The sequence below is a fragment of the Centroberyx affinis genome, unplaced genomic scaffold (assembly GCF_046629955.1).
Source record: "Centroberyx affinis isolate AG114_WGS23_722 - 3 ecotype Tasmania unplaced genomic scaffold, CSIRO-AGI_Caff_v1 ptg003262l_1, whole genome shotgun sequence".
Taxonomy (NCBI): Eukaryota; Metazoa; Chordata; class Actinopteri; order Beryciformes; family Berycidae; genus Centroberyx; species Centroberyx affinis.
In genome coordinates this window covers 337,466-358,020 of record NW_027281285.1, presented here as the reverse complement: position 1 = coordinate 358,020, position 20,555 = coordinate 337,466, and the positions used below count along the sequence as shown (strand labels likewise).

The window sequence follows — 20,555 nt, the reverse complement described above, 5'->3', positions numbered from 1 at the left end:
TTGTTGTTTGCGAGGGTGGCAGCACTGTGTGGACCAGGACCATGTTAACGCAGGGCTGTCGACTCGCCTGCCTGCCTGCTTCCTGGGGGAATGCTGCAACTTTTTCCGAGTACGCGGAGGAATGGTGAAGATTTACGAGGATTATTCGCCGTCTGTTGTTGTGAAACACTTCTACAAAAAAAAAATATAATGTCCTCCTTCTTTCGTGTTGCGCGCAAAGACTAGTGTCTTTCTGAGCGAGGGGCAGCCAGGATGCTGGAGCTCGTCTGAGCGCCCCGTCGTGTGCTGTTTCTCTGGATTTGGCTAGTACGGGCTTCCCTTTTCAAGACCAAGTTGTTTTTTGGCGGCGAGCTACCAATTCGAAACTCCCCTTTTTACCCTTTAACTTCCAAGAAAATGGTGTTCTTCGTTTTGTCCTCAGCCCGTAACAAACCTGGATAACGAGAGGAGTAGCTACGTGACAACACCCCAGCACGACGACTACTTTCCTTCGGTAAGGCAGCGCTTCAACTGTCGCTTCTCCAGGCAGACAGGCAGCAGAGAGACGGGATGTGAAGCCTGGTGTGTGGTGGTGTCTGTAATGCAATGTGGCTGACAATGCAGGCGAGGAGTACAATTAAATCTTCATTTTGGCTCCTCTTGTGTGGGAGAGTTCAAAGTAAAATCGCCAAGTTAAAATGTGTAGTTATGTGGCTGATTTGAGTGATAAGCAAGCTAACCCATAATTGCAAGTTGGCCACCAAGCTAACGTTAACTTAGCAAACTAGCAGATGTCTCATCAACTTGCTAGCTGTGCTAGCTTTAGCAAGTCAGTCAGCAGCACTTTCCCTTTTGTTGCTAGATAATGCTAGCAAGGTTGCATGCTAACAAAGAAGCTAATAGGCTGTTGCGAGTGAGCTGCTAGTAAAGTTATTTGCTAAGTTAGCAGGGATAGCTAAACTTACTGTATATTCGGCTCATCTGTCTTCATTTCAGGTTTACCGAGGTTGCTTGCTAGCAAAATAAGTATTGAGAATGCTACGCAAATGAAATGTTGAGGTTGACTGTGTATTATTTGTAACACGAAGTGTGTTGTGCACTTTTCACAAACTTTTTTTCACCTACACCCATACTTAAAACTATAGGCATTGGTCTAAGTAGCAATGGACATGGCCTATCTGTTGTACTGAACTGGTTTGTTCTCCTTACAGAGGCACACCTGCCCCGGGACTCATTCAGCTGTGGGGATTTAATCAGCAATTGATGCATCTCGGGGTGTCTGAGTCCATGAGAGAGTGCGAGTACAGCCAGATAAGCACTCGCAGCTCCACTCCGATGGAGACCCCTTACAAAAAGAGGACCCCAAAGAAGAGGAAGTGGGAGTCCTTCCAAGGTCGGAATAAATTTTACTGCAATGGAAGGATTATGATGGCCCGGCAGACAGGGGTTTTCTACCTCACCCTTGTCCTCATTCTGGTCACATGTGGGCTTTTCTTCACTTTTGAGTGAGTATTATTGAAATTATGTTTAGTGTTTCTGCGCTCCCTGCAGCTATTCGCTTGTGCACATGGGCATTGTGGATTGGGGATTTCATGGGCTGTCAGCGAAAAGTTTAGATATAGGTCAGTTATGTCACTGTCGCATCATTCTGGAGAGGGTGTATCGCCTCAGGGCACAGGGAGATTTCACTACAATCTGGTTGGGGATTATACAGAGGCTTCTCTGCTGTGAGGAAGTAGATAAAATGTGACATACAATCATTCAAATTGGCAGTGATACACTTTTTTTTTGCTGGGGGCTATTGCTGATGGAAACTCCTGTGTGGTTACTTCGAAAAGGTGTGGTTGTTCTATTTTAATTTGCCCAACATCTCGTATGCGTTTTACATGCTCATGCATTCAACATTGTTGGGGGTGGCAGGGTGGCCTAGTGATTGGAGATCTTCAGAGACCTTCAGCAGGAGGACTTCAGGCCCCGTGTCAACAAGCATCCACCCAGCTGAAGTGTTCTTGAGCAAGACACTGAATCCCTACCAGGTCCAGGGTGCTGCTCTGTAACTGATCCTGACCTCTGACCTTCCTGAATGGGTGCTAGTGTTGTCTGGTAATTTGTGCTTTTATACTGATAATGGCAGCCTAGTTCTAGTTGAGGGTGACTGTAAACTGCTGCACAATCTCATAGGTCACACATCACAAAACCCAGGTGAAAATGAGCAAGGACTCACTCAAGAGGAAGTGAAAATCAGCTTCTAACGTACCAGATCTACAACCTTAGACCGGTTCAACAGTTTGTTAATGGTTGCCTGCCTTCGGGCCTTGGTGACATGCCACTTATGACTTATGGAGCCTGTTGTGCTGGCCTACACAGTGTCTGTCTACCTACAGTACATGTGCTACTTGCACTCCCTTAATCACAGTCCCAGAATCCCCACAGGAGCCCTCTGCCTTCTCCCAGTGGCAGAGCAACCTGTAATCACCAGACAGCACGTTCCTATCCGCACTGTCTCATCCAACCCTACATCTTCACCTCATCCAGGACGTCCTAAATTGGCCCTCTGTGACTGGAGGACATGATACAACATGTAGAGACAGACACTGACCTGAGCACTGTTGGCACTGGGGTGTACCATGAGAGACGGCACATTCTCTCTTCATTTGCCCTGACTAATCACTCTGTCCTCTATTACTCCAGAAACCCCAGGGCTCTTTGCTAGATAAGAATCCTGCTCCATCATGAGATTTGTTGCTCAATCGGACAGCCTTTATCAGGGTAAATGGTTTCAGAGTAACAGAGAGCCTAACGTGCAAAATATGTTCAGAGGTTGGTGGCTGCTGTCCAATATCTGCACTGTCCCTGTAAAACTGGTAGGACTTATAAGTTAGTGTGCTCCAGTGATGTAGCTGTAAATAAAAAAGGTGGGTAAACTGTGACCTCCAGTTGGTGGTCATCATAAGGCAAACGACTACCAATATAAACAAAAGTTAATTATATTTCTAGAAAAGTATTATTTGTTTTTCTATAAAAAAGACCATATCCTCATATAACTTATAATAATTTGATATGACTTACTATGACTTATACTATGATTTCATCTCCTAAAGATTTATGTTAGGCTAAAAAGATGTTTAAAGTCTATTCTGTAAATAGAAAAAGGTGGGTAAACTGAGTTTAGGTGTGTTTACCCTCCACTATGTCCCTGGTGTGCTCTTTTCCAAACCACTGGCAGTTTGCTTTCTCATATGCCTGTGTGTGTTATCCAATACGGGTGCAATGCTATACGTTGCACATCTATCAACAGTGACCTCTGGACCACTTGATCTTTCAATACATTGTCACCTCAGCAGAGATATAGACATAACCCATGACCAAAGGCCAGACTGGGACTACTAGACAGGGGCCGTCGCAGGCTAAAAATTCAAACCGCCTTTGCTGCGGAACAGTTTACTTACTAAAATGACAGTGGAAAAGACTGCCGTGTCCATTTGAACCTGGATGTTCCCCAGCACCCACCTGGAGGATGCCAGATGCTTCCTGATGATACCTCTCCCCCCTCAAAGGGCTTCATTTCCTGCACTGTGGCCAGCCAGCGGAGCCAGGGCTCAGTGTGCTGTCCTCTGTTTGTTGTGACTACAGGGGACATTTCTCAGGAACACCATGGAACCACAAAGCCACTCTTCAGCTCAGCACTGTCCTGCCTGCTCTCTGTCCACGCCCCCAGGCCAGCCGAGTCCTCCTGACTTTCCTCTCTCTATCTGCCTACCCCCCACCCAGCGCCCATCAGCTGAAAGGAGACATTTATTGGACAGGGCGATAGTCAGCGGACCTGCACATTGGCTTCTGTTGTCATTAACCGTAATGCGTTTCGATTAGATGTGTTTTTCTAAGCCCACTCTCCAGCTGTCAGCACAGTGGAGAACAACTCCTCATCCATTACTTGTGCAATGTGTGAGGGCCTCTTCTGTCTCTTGCATAGCCTGTGTAACCTGTGTATCCAACAAGTGAGCTGTGTGGTATTTTTAATTGGGCTGGGGTGGGATTACACTTGGGCTAACTCTGTTGCAAGATGACGTCACTCGCTGCTAATGTTGTTCACATTTGTGGAGGAGTCTAGAAAGAGACTCGCAAGAGATAGTGTTTGTGCAGAGACACACAAAGCATTAACCAGAGTTCTGTGTAGCTCTCCATATTTATTTACCTCTTCCTCTTTTTCTCGTCTGAGGGGTTCTCAGCTATGCATAATAAGGCCCGTTAGTGACCGGCAGACTTTGATCTGTTTATTATTCTGTTGCTTGCTCCCCCAGACGCCCATGCGTGCTGTTGTTGCACATGTTGCCTGCTCTCCCTTATGCATCGTAAAAGTTCACTCAGGCAAATGTTTGAAGTGGTGTTCTGAGATGCTGATTTGTTGGGCGTGAAAATAGACCTCTAGACCCACAGTGTTTTGTGTTGGGCAGAGAGAATGCTAAACGCTTGCATTTTTAGTAATCTTGGAGATGAGTAAAACAGAAATCCTGTGAGATGTAATGCACTAGCCATCAAGCTTAGGCTGTGACACTTAAGCAATGAATAGGGACTAGATGGGTTTCTGTGTGTGTGTCAGTGTTGATGGATGGCAGATCAAAGGGCCCTTTTTGTTAAACTGTGAAATGTGGACAAGAAAGGAGTTGTAAAAGTCTATGCAGAATCTGTCAAGATGTGCAGGAAATAACCAGAGACCTGTCAAACTATAGTGTGACCACAAAGTCGCCCGCACCCCCACAAAAGCATATTTTGATATTGTTTATACAAGTGTAGTTATTAGAATCCAGTTTGTGTTCGATAGAAGACAGAGATGCAGATCCCTTTCTCCTTTGTCACATTGAGATCAAAATCAAGATAGGACATGTGGCAAATGTTACAGATTTCTATGTGTGTGGAGTCTATATTTGTATGTGCATTAAAGAAAAAATATTAACATGCATTTTGGCTGTCTTACTAATTGGTCATTTGCAGAGATGGGTGGGCAGAGGTGTCTGTGCATGATTTGATTCAGCAATATTACAGACACTTTGGCAGGTGGTTAGCCACAGTGATCTTGCTCTACATGCTATCTAATGGTTTTACCACGGCAACAAGACAGACGGGTTCTTTCTTCCTACAGAACAGCAACACGCAAACCTCAGACACTAACATGCAAACCTGATGAGTAATCCACTTGAAATTTAAGCAAGGTTTATACTCACAGGAAATAGGCCGTTTACTTAAGGTGTTTTGATGGTGACGTGGGTGTGTGAGAAGCACAGCCTCGTTTTGGAGGGGGTGTATTGGCAGGCAAGGTCTTGTTAAGTGTACAAATACACCCACTTGCTCTCTGCTCACACCATCCCTGCTACCACCTAATCCCCAACTGCATTCTGGCTAGTCATGTCTTTGACAGGGTAGAAAGATTCCCTGAATGTGTGCCTATTTGGCTGGCGCACCAGCGTCCCTTCATAAACCTCTTTAAGCATGCGATTAGGATCGACTAAAAGCTCAGCAGTTTTTGAAAGAGTGATTAAGCTTTGCTGTGAAATAGGGAGGCAAGGCAAAAGAGATTCAGCCATCAGCAGTCAGTTGTTGGGAGTCATCTGAAGAGAAAGAGAAGCATAGAAACGGTTCTTCTGGAACTTGGGTGGCTAGGAGGAAAGCGTAACAGTCATAGATTTACTAATGGTTGTTTAAAGAGGCCTATTTTTAGGGAACATTAACAAACACTAAGGGTATTCATTTCTTCAGCTCCTTCAAATATTTTTGTCCCGAGCGCCAAGTTTTTGGAGTCTTGTATGAGGAGAGTTGGCGTCAGTTCATAGGACATGTTCTCATCACAGTAATATGGGAATTCTTCATAATCTTTTCTCACCTGTGCATGCACATCAGCATTAATGCCAGTGCATGTTAATCTGATTTCCCCATTTTGCAGTACCTGAGTTTACAGTATCTGAGTACACTTGTGCACATGTCATTATGTAAATCATTAGGTTAGCAGCTGTTGGAGCCGTCCAACCCTGGGATTAATCATCCTCAACTTATTTCCCCAGTGTGCCCGTTTATTAGCAGAAAACCTTGGTAGTTGAGATACTTGGGAGGTTCAACCAAAGCTATGTTGTGACATGATGGATTTCTCCATTCTGTTGTATTATTGTTGAAAGGAGATCTGTGCTGATGGTGTAATAGCACAAAAAGACTATCCTACATTGCATAATCATTTGTGTCCACATGTTGGATACAGCAGCAGTTTGAGAACACTGAAAAAGGACAACTAGGCCGTCTAGGTCAAGTTCCTCAGGAGAGGTCTTCGGACGCCACTTTCTCTGAATACAGTGAAAAGAAAACCCTATTTTATGAACACCCCAGGCAACGCATTTGTTTCACGGGAGAGCAGTACTGTTAAGCTACTTCATTCAGAGGATACAACAGCTCTAAACTCCCCTAGGCAGGCATGTCAGCTATGGGCTCCGTTGTTATTACAGATCTAATGCAATGAAATCGGTAAAAAAGCCGACCCTTTCCTTCTTGTATTGTATTAGTTCTGCACAATACTCCCAAAGAATAGAAAAGGCGTTTGCTACATGCAGGGGCAAAATAATGTCAGCTGTTGGAGTGTCAAAAGGCAGGCTGTTGCGAAAGAGTTGTCTTTGTCCACATGGTTTGAACAGAGCAGGCACACCCATGGTACACATGGTTTCCCAAGAAAAGAAACACATTTTTCTAGAGCCTAACGGTCTAACACAGGTTTAGAGTACAGTGCCATTCCCGATTACCAGATTACCCCACCACTGACTTTGTTTATTTAATTAAATTGAGGATGGTTTTCACCCTCAGATATAGGCTATATCTAATTACATAGCTATAATTGATATAAATAAATAAACCCAGATCTGTGTTTTTAAAGCTGCACCCATCATTTAAAATCCCCTGATGTGTTATCCTCTTACTCAGTGGGTTAAATTTATCTGTGGAGACCACTCAGCAATATTCAGATTTTTGTAATGCCCCTTTTTCCAGGCAGGTACAAGATGAGAGCAATAAGCGTACCATAATTAGACAAATTGAGGTATGATGATACCATCTATGGTCAGCCAGCCAGATATAGGCTATTTGATTAGTGAACATTTTTTGGATATGACTTTGTTTCCTTGCAGGACATTCTGTCACAGGTTGTCTCAGACTTTCCTGTTGCTGTCTGTTTTCCTGTGGAAGCGAGGTGCAGATCTGTCACCAAGGCTCATTCAAACCAGGAATCAAGTCCAGCTGTCTGATTTTTTTTGCAGGACCTCTCCTACCCCTGACTAGCCCCAGGCCTTCAGTCGACCCCTACACCCTCTATGTGTGTCACACAGCTTTCCCTTGCTAGCACATTCACTCCCAGGGCCAGGGGTAATTGAGTCCATTGCACGTTTTGGAAGGTTATGCTAATACATTTGGAGGGATCTCAAACATATACAGACTGCTCCAGTGCTCTGAGGCTGTACTCCACTGACATCTGTGTCTGAAAGGTGGCAGGAAATCATGATTCCATGAAGAAACTAGGGCAAAAATGTAACTATTGCAAATTCTTGCCATCTTCCATTGTTTCATTGACAAATGACTTGGCCTAGAGCTAAGAGAAGGTTCACATTGTGACCCTCGCTGCCATCAAATGCAATCAAAATGTAATAAAAGGCGCAACTGACAAAGCCTTATATCCATGTAGCCCAGATATGAGTAATGACACTCCAGAGTGAAAGGCCACAAAGCCAAGTGCTTTAAATGCACTAAGCCCTGTGTAATTAATGGTCTTCTCAAAATTGCTTTACATTAACTTGCCTAATGACTAACTAGCCTGTTTCATCATCTTTTGTTCTTTCTTACAGATGAAGGTGCCAATTTTCTCTGTAACCTGCATGCTGCAGTCTTTTCTCTTGAACGCTGATACATCAGGACATCATCACTAGCCAGTTTTTTTCTCAAGTATTTTGTTGGGTACAGCATCACTCTAGAGTATTAAGCTCCTCTCAGTGCCTGGAAAAGATAACTCTTCTTGAACTCTAAGGACAGGAGGAAAATTGCAGGCTAAGATGCTGTGAGGCTCGGAGGATGGATGTTTTGTGTTTGATAGGCTTTTTGTTGTAGATCAGAGGATATTGATTGGCTCCAAAGCTGTTTTACAGCGCAGTGTGATGGCTTTAGAGGGAAAGTAGAAGGGGGTGAGGTGTATCTTAGGTGGCATGGAAAGGACAGCCAATGAACAGAGCTGAGCAATGTGAAGTGTACCGTCACATGGTCGCTCCAAGCTAAGACGAAAGCCCCAAGCTTCACTCCCAACCGAGTTTTGAAAAACGGGTTGGCATCGTAAGAGGATTTAGTGGGAAATGTGATAACGGTAATCTGGGTTGGATTATTGTTGAGATTAGCGCACCCTGTGGGAGGCAAATGAGTAGGAAGACCTCGAGAGACCCCATTGAGGTAGAAAGATTACCTGTGATGCCCTGCAGAGATAATGAACACACTCTCCACTCTTCCACAGAACACTTGTAGTGGAAAAGTACCACAGTACCAGATTTCACCGGTGGCACAATACTAGTTTTTCTAGAGCTTGTTTTATTTTGCAGTATTTTGATATCATGATACTATCATCATCTTACATAAAATTCACACTTGCATATATAAATCCTTGTAAAATGTATTCACACGGGTTAAGTTTGCCATTTTTACCAGAAAATCACGATCCACAACTTGAGATAATCATATGCTCTGTTCTGACTAGTGTGCTATTTTACTTCAAGCATGCAAGAACCGACGGAGAAGGACACACTTTTTGTAGTTTCAGTTTCCACTCTTTTTTGCGTTGTGCTATTGTTTTAGAATCAAAGCTGTGATACTTTAGCAGGTATCACTACCAAAGTAATATTTTTGGTATCACGACAACACTACTCTCTTTTCCATGCTCGTTTACTGAGAAGTCTACATCAACAGGAAATACGAGACCAGGGGCCTGTCTCACGAAGCAAGTTGGACATAGGGTGTCTCTGGCTTCACAAAACTTAGCAATGGCAATCCTGGCTCACTGGTCCCACGAAGGTGGTTGCCAACTCTTTGTCAGCTCTGTCAACCCAGGATGTGTTCACATAAAAGGAGCGGAGTTTGTAACAAATGGCCAATCATATGCAACACTGACAGATCTAGAGCAGCCTATTTAAGGTATGAGATGAAACTAGAGCATGAAAATAAGCAATAAACATTATGTGAAATAAAATAATCAAACAATAAAAGCAATAGACTATAAATAATTATGGGATTATGTAAACATGCTGCAGACAATTACAGCACGTTAAGCAGACTGTAAAAGTGGGAAGTGTGGGAAAGAAATGGATTACTAAAATTTGTGTTCTCTCAAGAAGAACAAACTATTATAATGAATAAGTATGAGCAATACAAAAACACTGTAACAGTGAAAAGTAACACTGTTGATGCTACCATGGCTAGAGAGGCTTGCATGAGGAAAATTGCAGCTAGTGTAAATACTGATAGTGATAAGTAATCTTATCACTATCACAAAGGCTTAACATTGCCTGTAATGAAGGCACGGTAGGCATACAGATTGATACAGTATTGTGTCGTCACATTGAGTCTAAAAAGATTTTCTACTCACAAAGTCGGCCTCATGTTCCCCAGGGCTGGGGGGGTAGAATATGGGTGCAGTCTGTTACACTAATCACTGTCAGGAATCCTGTGAAAGGATTTCAGCACTTAATATGCAACAGTAAATTTCATTTATTATTAACTAGCATAGTCAACTAATGTAAGCATTTGATAGAAGCCCTCCTTTACAGCCAAAGTGGGTACGTGGTGTGGAAATGCTACAAATGTTTATTATATCTCTGATATAATAAATCATTGTGGAAATCCAAGTGGTTCTGCTGGTCTCTAAACACCGTTGCCTTGTGAACAGCCTTTCTTACTATCTATTAATTCAATAGTATCCCCCTATATAGTTTATTACTTGTCACATTCATTTGATGTTTCTATTGAAATATTATACATTTTTGCAATAAAGGTTATTTTAAAAAGTCTACGGGATCCTCTAGGAGTGGTGATGCCATTTTTACAGAGAGTTGATTTGTGAGGAAGCTGGCTTTTTACACATTTGGATGCGATAGCTGGAACATAACCTGCTCCGGAGCATGTTAGGTGTGCAGCCTAAGTTACTATGGTGATCTACCTTGCTATAAAGTGAGCCACCTTCATGAGACTAAAACTCCAGGGTTAAACCCAAAGTTGGCTCACTAACCCACTAATTTTGCTTTGCTTTGTGAGACAGGCCCCTGACTGAGTTGATGCAGATTCACAATGGTTTTATGGTCGTCATACTAAACATTGACTGACTTTTAATTAGCTTTCTACATTCCCTGTTTGAGAATGGCAGGTCTTCCTGCTGAAAGTGGAGTTTAATGTTTAATTTGGCTGCTGGCTGATAGGTATGGGACCTAGGTCTGATTTAGCATGTCTGAACTGTTTTCTTGACCTTTGACCTTTGGGTTTAGTGAAATTGCAAAGCTCTGAGCACTGTGTTTGATTAGGCCATCTTTAGCAAAGAGAGTAAAGTTCATTTGCATTTCTTTTATTGGACTGTGCACGGGTGCATTTTTTCTCTTTGCAGAGTGGTCAATGCATCATTTGACCATTAGTTGTATTAAATGTTTTCTTAACTGTTTTCAAGTATTAGATGCTTAAATTGTTGGTGTAATTTAGTCATTTCATGCTGGTGTGGTCAATAAAATAATTGGCCTTTTTTGTCTTTATCTGTTAGGTTTGCATAAAGAGCTACACATTCTGAGCCACATCCCACATAATGACACCAGACGTGGAGGTTTAACAAGCGAGCAGCAGGAAACGGCCTGTTCGTTGTATAAAAAACGTTTGATGTAGTCAAGATGGCAACATGGAATATAAACGCTTGCTTACGTCTGTGAGGCAGCTTTGGAACGTTAAAATTGAAAGTGATTGCAAACTCCAAAACCCAAACAAACACCTTTCCATATGGTGCACAGCAGTGGATAGCATAGTAGCGTGGTTCATGTTCCCTCTTCTCTTTCCAGTTTGTGGCACTCTGTTGTGAAGCTGTCAGGTGTAATGAGCAGTAAGTCACATGGCTTAGGCTTATTCTATGGTGCCATTGCTTTCAAGGCCTACAGATGGTTGGCTTCGCAGTGCTTTGCTGTTTTTTTTCTGCTGATATCTTTTGATCTGAAATCACAGGATCTATTTTGTTTTCACCTAATTTGGCAAATGGATTTGGAATTTGGAATGTGAGGAGACTGCTAATTGATCAGTTAGAATTGGTAAAGGTTCGGTTTGCTTCAGACCAGGGCTGCAGGATATTGACAAATGATCATATAAATTGCAATACAGTGTACTTTACATATTTTAGATTTTTCAGCTAACAAGAAACATTTTTGATTTAAAAAATGGAGATGTGGCCGTCCTGGTGGCTCGGTGGTATGGGCACGGCTTCCTAGGTCCAGGACCAGCCCGGGACCTTTGTCTCATATCATCCCCCTCTCTCTCCCAGTCTTTCCTGTCTCTATCTCTCACGATTTGCTCTGTTTGAATACGATGACTTTTTTTTTTATCATGTGCAATTTAATTTATAGGCTAGAAATTGGGCTCAGCACCAGAATACCATGTTTAGGAGTCCATTTTGAGCAGCAACCTCTCTGATAAAAGTAGTTCATTGCGATTTTTTTATTTTCAATTAATTGTGCAGCCCTAGATCAGAAGCACTTAGGCTCTTTGTCAGCCCAGTCACTATGGCAAAACTTAGGAATTGTAGAGGTTACTCTGGGGGACCTCTAACTAAAGTGAGTGGCCTGTGTTGGGCCCCTGTTTACACTCCCAACTGACCTATGTGGTCCCCTCGGCTAAAGACCTGCTAGTTGATGTTGGCTCTTAATCTCTATCATTAGACCCCCTATGATTTGTGAAAGATTTTTTTTGTGTCTTGTAGATTAGCTTTTTTGGAAGTGTCTACACGAGTATAAGAGGGAGCAATTTGTTTTGTATATTTCATCCTATCTGTTATAATTTCATGCTCAATTGTTCTCCATTTCATTGCTTATTTTGAAGGCACATTAACATCACATTATTTATTTGGTAGATCACATCTTGACAGAAGTTGTCACATCCTAGAAAGAACACATTCAATATCTCCAGAATTTTATGTAAGAGAATGTGTGTGCATGTTTGGACTGTCATCGGAATTAGTGTGAGCAGTTTGTTCTCGTAGTTGAGGGGGTGGAAGTGAACAATGGAAGAGTGAGGAAAATGTTGAAGATGGCCCAGACTAAATTGTGGAATACACTTTTGTCTCTCAAGGGTTATTAATTCAGCTTGTTGATTTACAGGAGGTAGAAGACCCGATGACCTGTTGCAATTTTTCCATCAGTAGCTGTGAAGGCAAATTTAATGATGCTTGAAATCATTGCCTGTTTTATTGAGGTCTCCTTTGAGTACCCTGCAGAAGGTTAGACAAGCTATCTTTCAACACTGCCAATGTCTAGGTTAGAAGATAGAAAGACTTTTGTCTCTCAGATATTTGGTTATAGTCCTCAAGTGTTATCATAATTTTGGGGCTTCCGGATTATATCCGGATCCAGATTCATATGGCGAAAATGAATGGAATTCTTGGGTCTCGTTTACCAATTGTTCTGCTCTTAAAATGGGTGAAATAATGTAAGAAGAAATTAAGCATGACAGAGTTATTACATATTTTAACATGTTACTGTATCTTTCTATTTTGCTGTGTGTCCTGGTGGCTCTTCCTGGTGGAGTTCTGCTCCTGGGTTTGAATCTGGAGTAGGACCTTTGTTGCATGTCATCCCTCTCTGTCTCAATCATTCCTGTCTCTTCACTTTAATCTATCTAATAAATAGGTGAAAAAATGCTAAAAAAAAAAATATTTTGCTAACAACGATGGGGCAGGTGTTGTGTAGCCTCCTTAAGGCTGATTTGTAGTTTGGCGTCGTAGTGTCGGCGTTGCTACGCCATAGGTGTCTGTGGTGCTGGCACAGTCTGCTGCTTCCATGCTTTGTTAGCACGGAAGTAGTAAAAACTTGACATGTCATATAGCGTTTCAGCAGTCTATTCGCAGAACCACCAAGACGGAACTGTAACATACTCGCACCACCGTAGACACTGCAAGCAAGCTATGGCATCACTTGGTTGTGGAACTGTATTTCAGCCTTTACAGTCTATGTCATACTTGCGTCAAAAAGCCATGAAATGCTGGAGTGCTAAGCTAAGTATGGGAAGCCATTTTTAATTCAAAACCCAACAGAATCCACCTTAACAAATAATGACACATAAAAATGCATAATAGAGGAACACCCAGAAGCAAAAATAATCCACATTAGCGTTGGACATAGTTAAAGGCAATCATTTTACTCATATTTGTTTTCACATTGGACTGAAAGGGGGTTTGATCCAGAATCCCAATTTGGGCCAAAAAATGATGTCACGCTTGAGAGGACTATGGAGATCAAAACCAAAACCTGTAGGGAATTCCTCAATGTAACAGGCCACTCTGCTGTGCTTAAGAGTAACAAGCTGGGAAGTGTAGTTGTATTGCCTGTTGCCTGCTAGTTTTTTGCTTCTGCTTTCTAGTTGTCTCACTGACATAGTGGAGTTTTTTTTCCTAATGCTAACTTATTGCATTATGCTGCTGCTTAATGCTAGCTGAATGCTTTGTACCTTCTCTGGTTGCCATTATGCAACTTTCAGCTTTTTAATGACTTGCAATTATATTTTTTGCTGAAGGCTTTAACCATATATCACTATGCTGTTTTTCCCAGGAATTAACTATCATTAGGTTTATTACACTGCCTTCAGCTGTCAATAATTCATACAGACCTTGGTGACAGTAAAGTTGTGCAATTTTATAAATAGCTAGTATGTGGTGAGTAATAATCCGTAAAGGCTATGTCAAAGAGCGGTCTTATCAGACACTGGCTGGTGTATTTCATCTATTCTTGGGGTCCGTGTTTCCAGGTCTCCAGGGTAGAATTTATTCTTTGCTGTACAGTTAATTTTGTACAGCAAGTGGCTTCACTGCCACCCTCCTGCCTCACAACTGTCTTTCAGACAGTTCTGAAATTCAAGAAGAGAGTTCAAGTTCATCAGAATTTTTCTAAGAAATGGACCAACAAGCCTATTTGTGTTAGCCTGTTGCTTTAGGCATGTCATGGGGCTGGAGAAGAGTTCTGCCAACCATTTCCTAGCTTCAGTTTATCATTTGTCCCACGATGAGTTTATTTTGATATTTTCTATTCAGAATGTTCAGTCATAACTTCATTTCAGACCAAACATTGTCCCACGGTAAGCAATGTTATATTTGAATTCCCAGAGCTCTCTGTACACTAACATTGGGTTGCTTTGGGGACACTGTGCTAGTCCAAAGTCTACTTCATCAGTACAATGCTTTCAACATTAAAGCCATGAAGGCCTAGTTTTCTCTTTTGTTATACTAGAAAGTATTAGCCATAGGCTCTACAGTCACCCATAGCTTTTGCTACATCTGAATTGCAGAGATTTGTTATTCTGAACTTCTTTGTTCATGTAATGTTAGGGTTGAACAAGCAGGGATGAAAATACCTTCTTTTTCAAGTTAAGGCCAGAAACACAGGGATGACTTGACTGAAATGATGTTTGCCAGATAACTGTATACAGCACAGTGTAATAAATATGTGGTGAGGATAGAGTAATTCAAAACCCTTGTCCCAGCCCACATATTTACTCATGTCCTGGAGATTGAAAACTGAGAAATGTAGAACTATGCCAAGACACAATAGAAGTTATAAAAAGACATCCCCCATCCCAAACCTCAAGCCAAACTTTTTCTGTAGTCTGTACCCAGTAATGACTTCCATCTTGTTTTGTTGCCACAATTTCTGTATCAAATCAAGCAAGAATTCAGTCTTTGTCCTCATCAACCGAATGGTTCGTTGGAACAAATAAAAAGATTATAATGAATGTCATCACGCAATCTCTATCTTGATGAGTGTCTTTGTTTCGTTTTTTTTTCCTTGGAGGCTTCAGCTCGCTCGTGTGGTTGTTTCCAGGGTAACCACATTCCCTTTCGAAATTTACCATGTCTGACATTGGATACTGTCCGTCTCCATGGAAACAAAGCCCCTCAAGTCCTGGTTTAATATAAGATTTTGTACCAAACTAAACGGGAAATGATGCTGTAACTTGGGAAATATCCAGTGCCTCCTCAGTATCCCCTGTTTGCAGTCCTCAGAAGAAAGGCAGGTTATTGAAATCGCTCAGATGAGACATGCTCTCTAAGACCGGTGACTGATGAAAATGGATTTGATTCTTATATGGGGATCTTTAAACAGGCTAGGTGTCGCCTGCCTACAGCTCAGCCACATATCTCTATTGATCCATGTCTATATGGAAGGGCAGGACTGATGTAACAGTCTACCCTCCCTCTCTAATGGCCTCTGCGTTTAATCTCTGTCCATCTCTACCAGCCTGTCACTCTCTATTACACCTGACTGCCTTCCCATTATGTGTCCGATGTCCGAGACAGAGCCGAGGACAGAGGCGGCGGTTAGCGCTGTTCTCTCAGCCATCTGCATCACCGCCTGCCATAGAAGACGACATCTAGCTTTTCACGATGGCTTCACACGTTGAAACAACAGATGACATGTTTTGATCCTAAGTGTTTGCACAGAAGTGATCACAAATCCACACCATCTGGTTTTCTCTACAGGAAGTGAGAACACTCAGTGTGTTCAGATGGTTTGCTGGTTTGAGCTCCAAATGACCTTTTGATAACATTTGACATTTCACTAGGGCACTTGACTTTCTGATTGATTACTTCAAAACCATTCATATCTGTGCTTTGGAGTAATGGTTACAGATATAGCACCCTCACTCGAGGCCTGCCAAGCTTTTCACAACTTTAGCGATTTCCCATTAGCGTCTGTAATTGCTGGATTCATCAATGTGATGTGTGACCAATCAGACTGAGTAGAGGACAGATTGAATGGGCAGATGAAAAGAAGTCGGGTAATGACATCGGGCATTGATTTTCTTTTTCCTGGAACTTTGTAATTGGCTCTTTTCAGTCTGCTTTCTTAGGCTAAATAGACTAAACACAGCAGGGTACAAGTGAAAGACTGCCAAAGCCATTTATTTCCTAATGTCATGTGCTGGACTCTGCTGATGTTTTTAAGATGTTCTTTGGCTTGATTTCATCATGCTTCTTGCAGACAGGTCAGGGTCTGTCGCCTTCCATGCTGCTGCCGATCGTCCCGTTCTGTCTTGCAATCAGCTCTCGTCAGGGAGATGTCACACCAATTCCTGCTGGGTTCACTTCACATTAACTGGAGTCAGGCTGGCAGGGATTATCCAGTCTGTTCAAAACTGTGTGTGTGTGTGTGTGTGTGTGTGTGTGCGAGCGTGTTTGATAGCCTGAGTGATTGTGTGTGTGAGAAAATGAACTGGTCTCCCTGCCTGCATTGACAAAGAAAAACATGCCAGTGCTTTAGGTGTTGAATGCTTGAGGCTATTACCCTCCATTACTCCCCAGATCCCCCAGATCAGAGATGAGAGGGAGAGAGAGAGAGAGGAAGGCTCCAGATATTCATGTCAGCAGGGAAGTCAGTTTGCTCTCACTGTGGTTTTAGCACTGTCCAAAAAGTGTCAGTGTGTACAAGCTTTTTATGTCATGCAGTGGCCGGTGAGCCCCTGACGTTTTTCAAAGGAGAGGTGAATGTTATAAGCTCTAATGTGTATTTGTGTTTTAGACGTTCACTCACAAGCTAACAGCAGGATAGGTTCTGTTTGTGTCTGTGATGGTGATGTTACATTTTTCATGCCCTTAACTCTCCAGACAGGAAACAAGGAGCTGAGCTTTTTTCCCTAAACGATGGGAGTAGTTGTCTCTTTCCAGCGTTTCTGTAAAGAATTGTCTCCTCAGCACTGCCTAAATGGTCTGAAATCTGCTGGCATTCTCTTGTTATTTGTTTCCCCTCTGGCAGTTGAAGCAAACAAGTCTCTCCGAAAACATACATTTTGTCCCTTCTTTGGCAGTAGAGCAAGAAGGAGCAACAGCAAATTGCCTGGTCATTTTGTTTTTGCCAGCTCCTCTCAAGGCAGATTGCGGCGCTAACTGCTGTAGTGGTTCACAGCTAGCCCAGTTCCCCTTCCACTCCAGGACACAGCTCAATACTGACAGCTACAACGCTCTTGGGATTGACTAAAGTTAATTCCAAGCCTTCAGTGGTTTAGTTCAAGCACACTTTAATCCCACTTTTATTCATACTCTTCATTTTATTCTCATTCTTTTTCTTCTTCCTTATTATTCAGTTTTTCAGTTGGCGCATGAAACATCTTGATTCTGTTCACCATAAACTGAATAATTCCAAGAGACCAAAATAACATGAACTTGAATAAGCCAACATTACTGAAAGATATGCACACATTATCCTTTTTACTGTTGTTTTTCAGGGTCTATGAAAGGAGGACAGAAGGAAACTGTCCTTCTTTCCATACGTGTCATTTTACCTGAGTGGTAATTGAGAATATTTTGTTTCATACAGGGGTATTCATGAGTAGGATGTTGAAGATGCTTCTAAATGGGTTTTTATTTAATGGTTTTATTAAGTAAACCTTTATTTATATACCACCTTCCAAAACGATAAGTTGCAAAGTGCGTTACAATAATAAAATGAGGGATAGGATAGCATAGAGACAAGAGACAAAACAATACACAAATACACACACAACATAAAGGTATAATAACATACGATTAAGAAAATGGCAATGGAAATAAATATGTTTTAAGATGCTTTTTAAAAGTGTGGACTGTTTCGGCCTCCTTAAGGCTGTGAAGAAGGCTGTTCCAAAGTCTAGGGGCCACAATAGCGAAGACAGATGTGTAGACATGTTTAGATGACACAGTATGTCAAATGGAGACAATTCATGGAGACTCTGTCACTTTTTGTGAGCTGTACTGGTGCAACAACGGTCAGTGTCAGATTGGGAAGACTATAAACGGGAAGACAGGCTGCAGTACTGCCCCAGCCACAGCTCCAGGGATACGTCCCAGTGTTGGATTACAGTGACACGGCGCTGGAACACATATCTCCTCTGTAATCTCGCTCATGGCAATGGGACGGGACCAGAACACCATGATCCGTCTCCACCCTGCCCAGTGGCCAAGCCCGATGATGGCAGAAGAGGAGTTGCAATGCACCACATGATCGTATGCACATGGACAGAGTGAGTGTCCATTACAATACAGGCCCTGGGAACTCCAGGCTAGTGTTGATAATTGGAGAAGTGTTTGTGCTGCCACGGTGTTGTCCTGCCTGGAGCCCCCTGCAGATGTCCTAGACAACCCAGTGTTCTGTTCCCTCAGTCTAGTCGCAGACCAGATGTAGAGAGCAGCAGGGCAGGCCAGTTTCCACTTGGATAGGATAACACCATGGGTCTCTGGATGGTTGATCCTTTGTTTGTCATAGCCTAAATGTTGTTCTTCAAAACGACAGGAGCAAAGCACGCTCCTCCATTCAGATTTGCAAATGGATTGAGTGTTAGCCTAAAAAGTGTTGCTGCTGTGTTTACTTAATTTAAATCGGATTAGCTCATCCAGAGTTTCTCATCTGTCATGACCACACATTGGGTGTGGTAGCTCGATACTGGATTCTTGTGACACTTGGATGCTGTTACTGTTCATTCAGTATTATTATTATTTTGTATTAATACCAACCCTATGGGATGTACTGAATGCGTTGGCACATAGCTCGCATCTGACTCACTGAGCCAGATGGACACCTGAGGACATGGCAGTATGCCAGCCACCTGTGGTCATCTGATTATCCACTCACATAAGCAGACATACATTAACACACAAGTTTTTGTGCTCTTAGCTATGGTGTCATCATATTTTGGCTGACCTTTTCCCCTGGCTGGCAGTCCTCCAGCAGGTCAGGTGAAAGCTGAGAGGGTTTGCAGACGACACTTGAGCCTCAATTAGCACAGATCAGCAAATTTAAGCATGCTTCCTCCGCTTTCCTGAACCTCTTCTCCCGATCCATGTTCATATCCTCCACATTCATTGGCAGAACCCAAAATGGCAAGCCTAAATATAGTTTGGCTTGGTTGGTGAGGAGTAGCTGCTGTTGGCACAGGACAGCGGATGTAGCCGCCCTCCCAAGGTGTTACCATCTGGAAGGGAGGTGGTGTGATGGTGATGTATACATCAGCAACCAATCATACACATGTTTGGAAAAAGCTTCTGCTATCTCCTACTGCCTTGATAACATACACAGATATACAGATTTGATGTATTTTTGTATTTGATTCGCTCAACAGAAATGCTTAGGCCATGTTCACATTATTCCACTTCTTTCAAACTGCCAGTACCCATTTTATGTGAAAGTTTAACAGTGAGCAGCCACAAGGCAGACGGAAAACGTCTGCTTTTGAGAAATCGCTCCACCTGGTTTCTTTTTAGGCAGAGTTCGAGTGTTTTCTAATGTTGAGAAAAGTTATGTTTTTTAGAGCAACGTACCAAACATGGCCTGTATTTTTGTGAGCTGACCAATCACCAAGAGGTTGGATTTTATTATGGAGGCAGCTGACGAGTTTACTACGACAACGATCAAAATGAAAATGGAGAATGGACTGGTAGAAAAGTTGGAAGTAGTTTCAGAATTCCCATAAACTCTGATCATGAAGAGTCAGTAAGGAGCACATTGGCGGTCTAGCTTCAGCTAAGTGTCATGATCATACCTGGGACAGTATAGAATTAGGAATGGGCTGGAAACCCGCACCTACATCTTGTTAAATCTCTTGAACACAAACAGGGTAACCACAATGTTTGACCTCCCTGTCACTTGTCATTATCATAAAGCCATCAGTGTCACTTTAGACACCCTCCATCCACTTATGATCTATAGCCTTTGTTTCTTTGCATTGATTTTCAAATGGCAGTCAATAACTGAGTGCAGTCTTAAGTGCTTGCTCCTCCCATCATACGCTTTTTTCAGCTTGCTGCTGAACATTATTGTAATGGGATAATGGAGGTCTCTACCTCTCCCTCCCCCTCTGTACCTTGTTCGTTGATCGTTCCATGTCATTTAGCCTCCTCACAACAAGCCCCGCTTCCTTTCCAAGAGGCAATAATGCGTGCAGTATCGAATCACCTGTGCCACTGCACTAAAAGGAGCCATTTTGGGGATGGTCCAAAGTACAAAGGGCCCTGTTGTTTTGTGAACTATTTGCGCCAAATCTATGCTAATGAAAGTCAACTGACAAAAGCATTTGACATGGTTACATTTTAGGCCAATTACAAAACAATCAATACTCTTAGATGTGATTAACCCAACCTGTTTGCATTTGGCACTTTGTCAAATAAATGAACAGATGAAAACGACCCTTTATATAAACACTGACATTATCGTGAGCCTCGGCTCAACTGTTTTGCATTCCTCAACAGCATCCCTCAAAACACATGGTCGCCACATGCTCAGTCAGTTCCCCTGTCTCCAGGAATGTCACCTCTT

General features: G+C 42.5%; 1 protein-coding gene across 2 annotated transcripts in view; it reads left to right on the top strand.

Moving 5' to 3' along the window:
* The first annotated feature begins 24 nt into the window (after positions 1–24).
* The window catches only part of LOC139660247 (palmitoyltransferase ZDHHC14-like), a 54,222-nt gene continuing 33,691 nt past the window's right edge, over positions 25–20,555 (top strand). For both annotated transcript variants that reach the window (XM_071538345.1, XM_071538344.1), the window contains exons 1-2: positions 25–493; positions 1,191–1,484. In XM_071538345.1, coding sequence (XP_071394446.1) covers positions 1,243–1,484 — 242 coding nt within the window. In that variant the 5' untranslated portion in view covers positions 25–493; positions 1,191–1,242. The remainder of the gene's footprint in view (positions 494–1,190; positions 1,485–20,555) is intronic.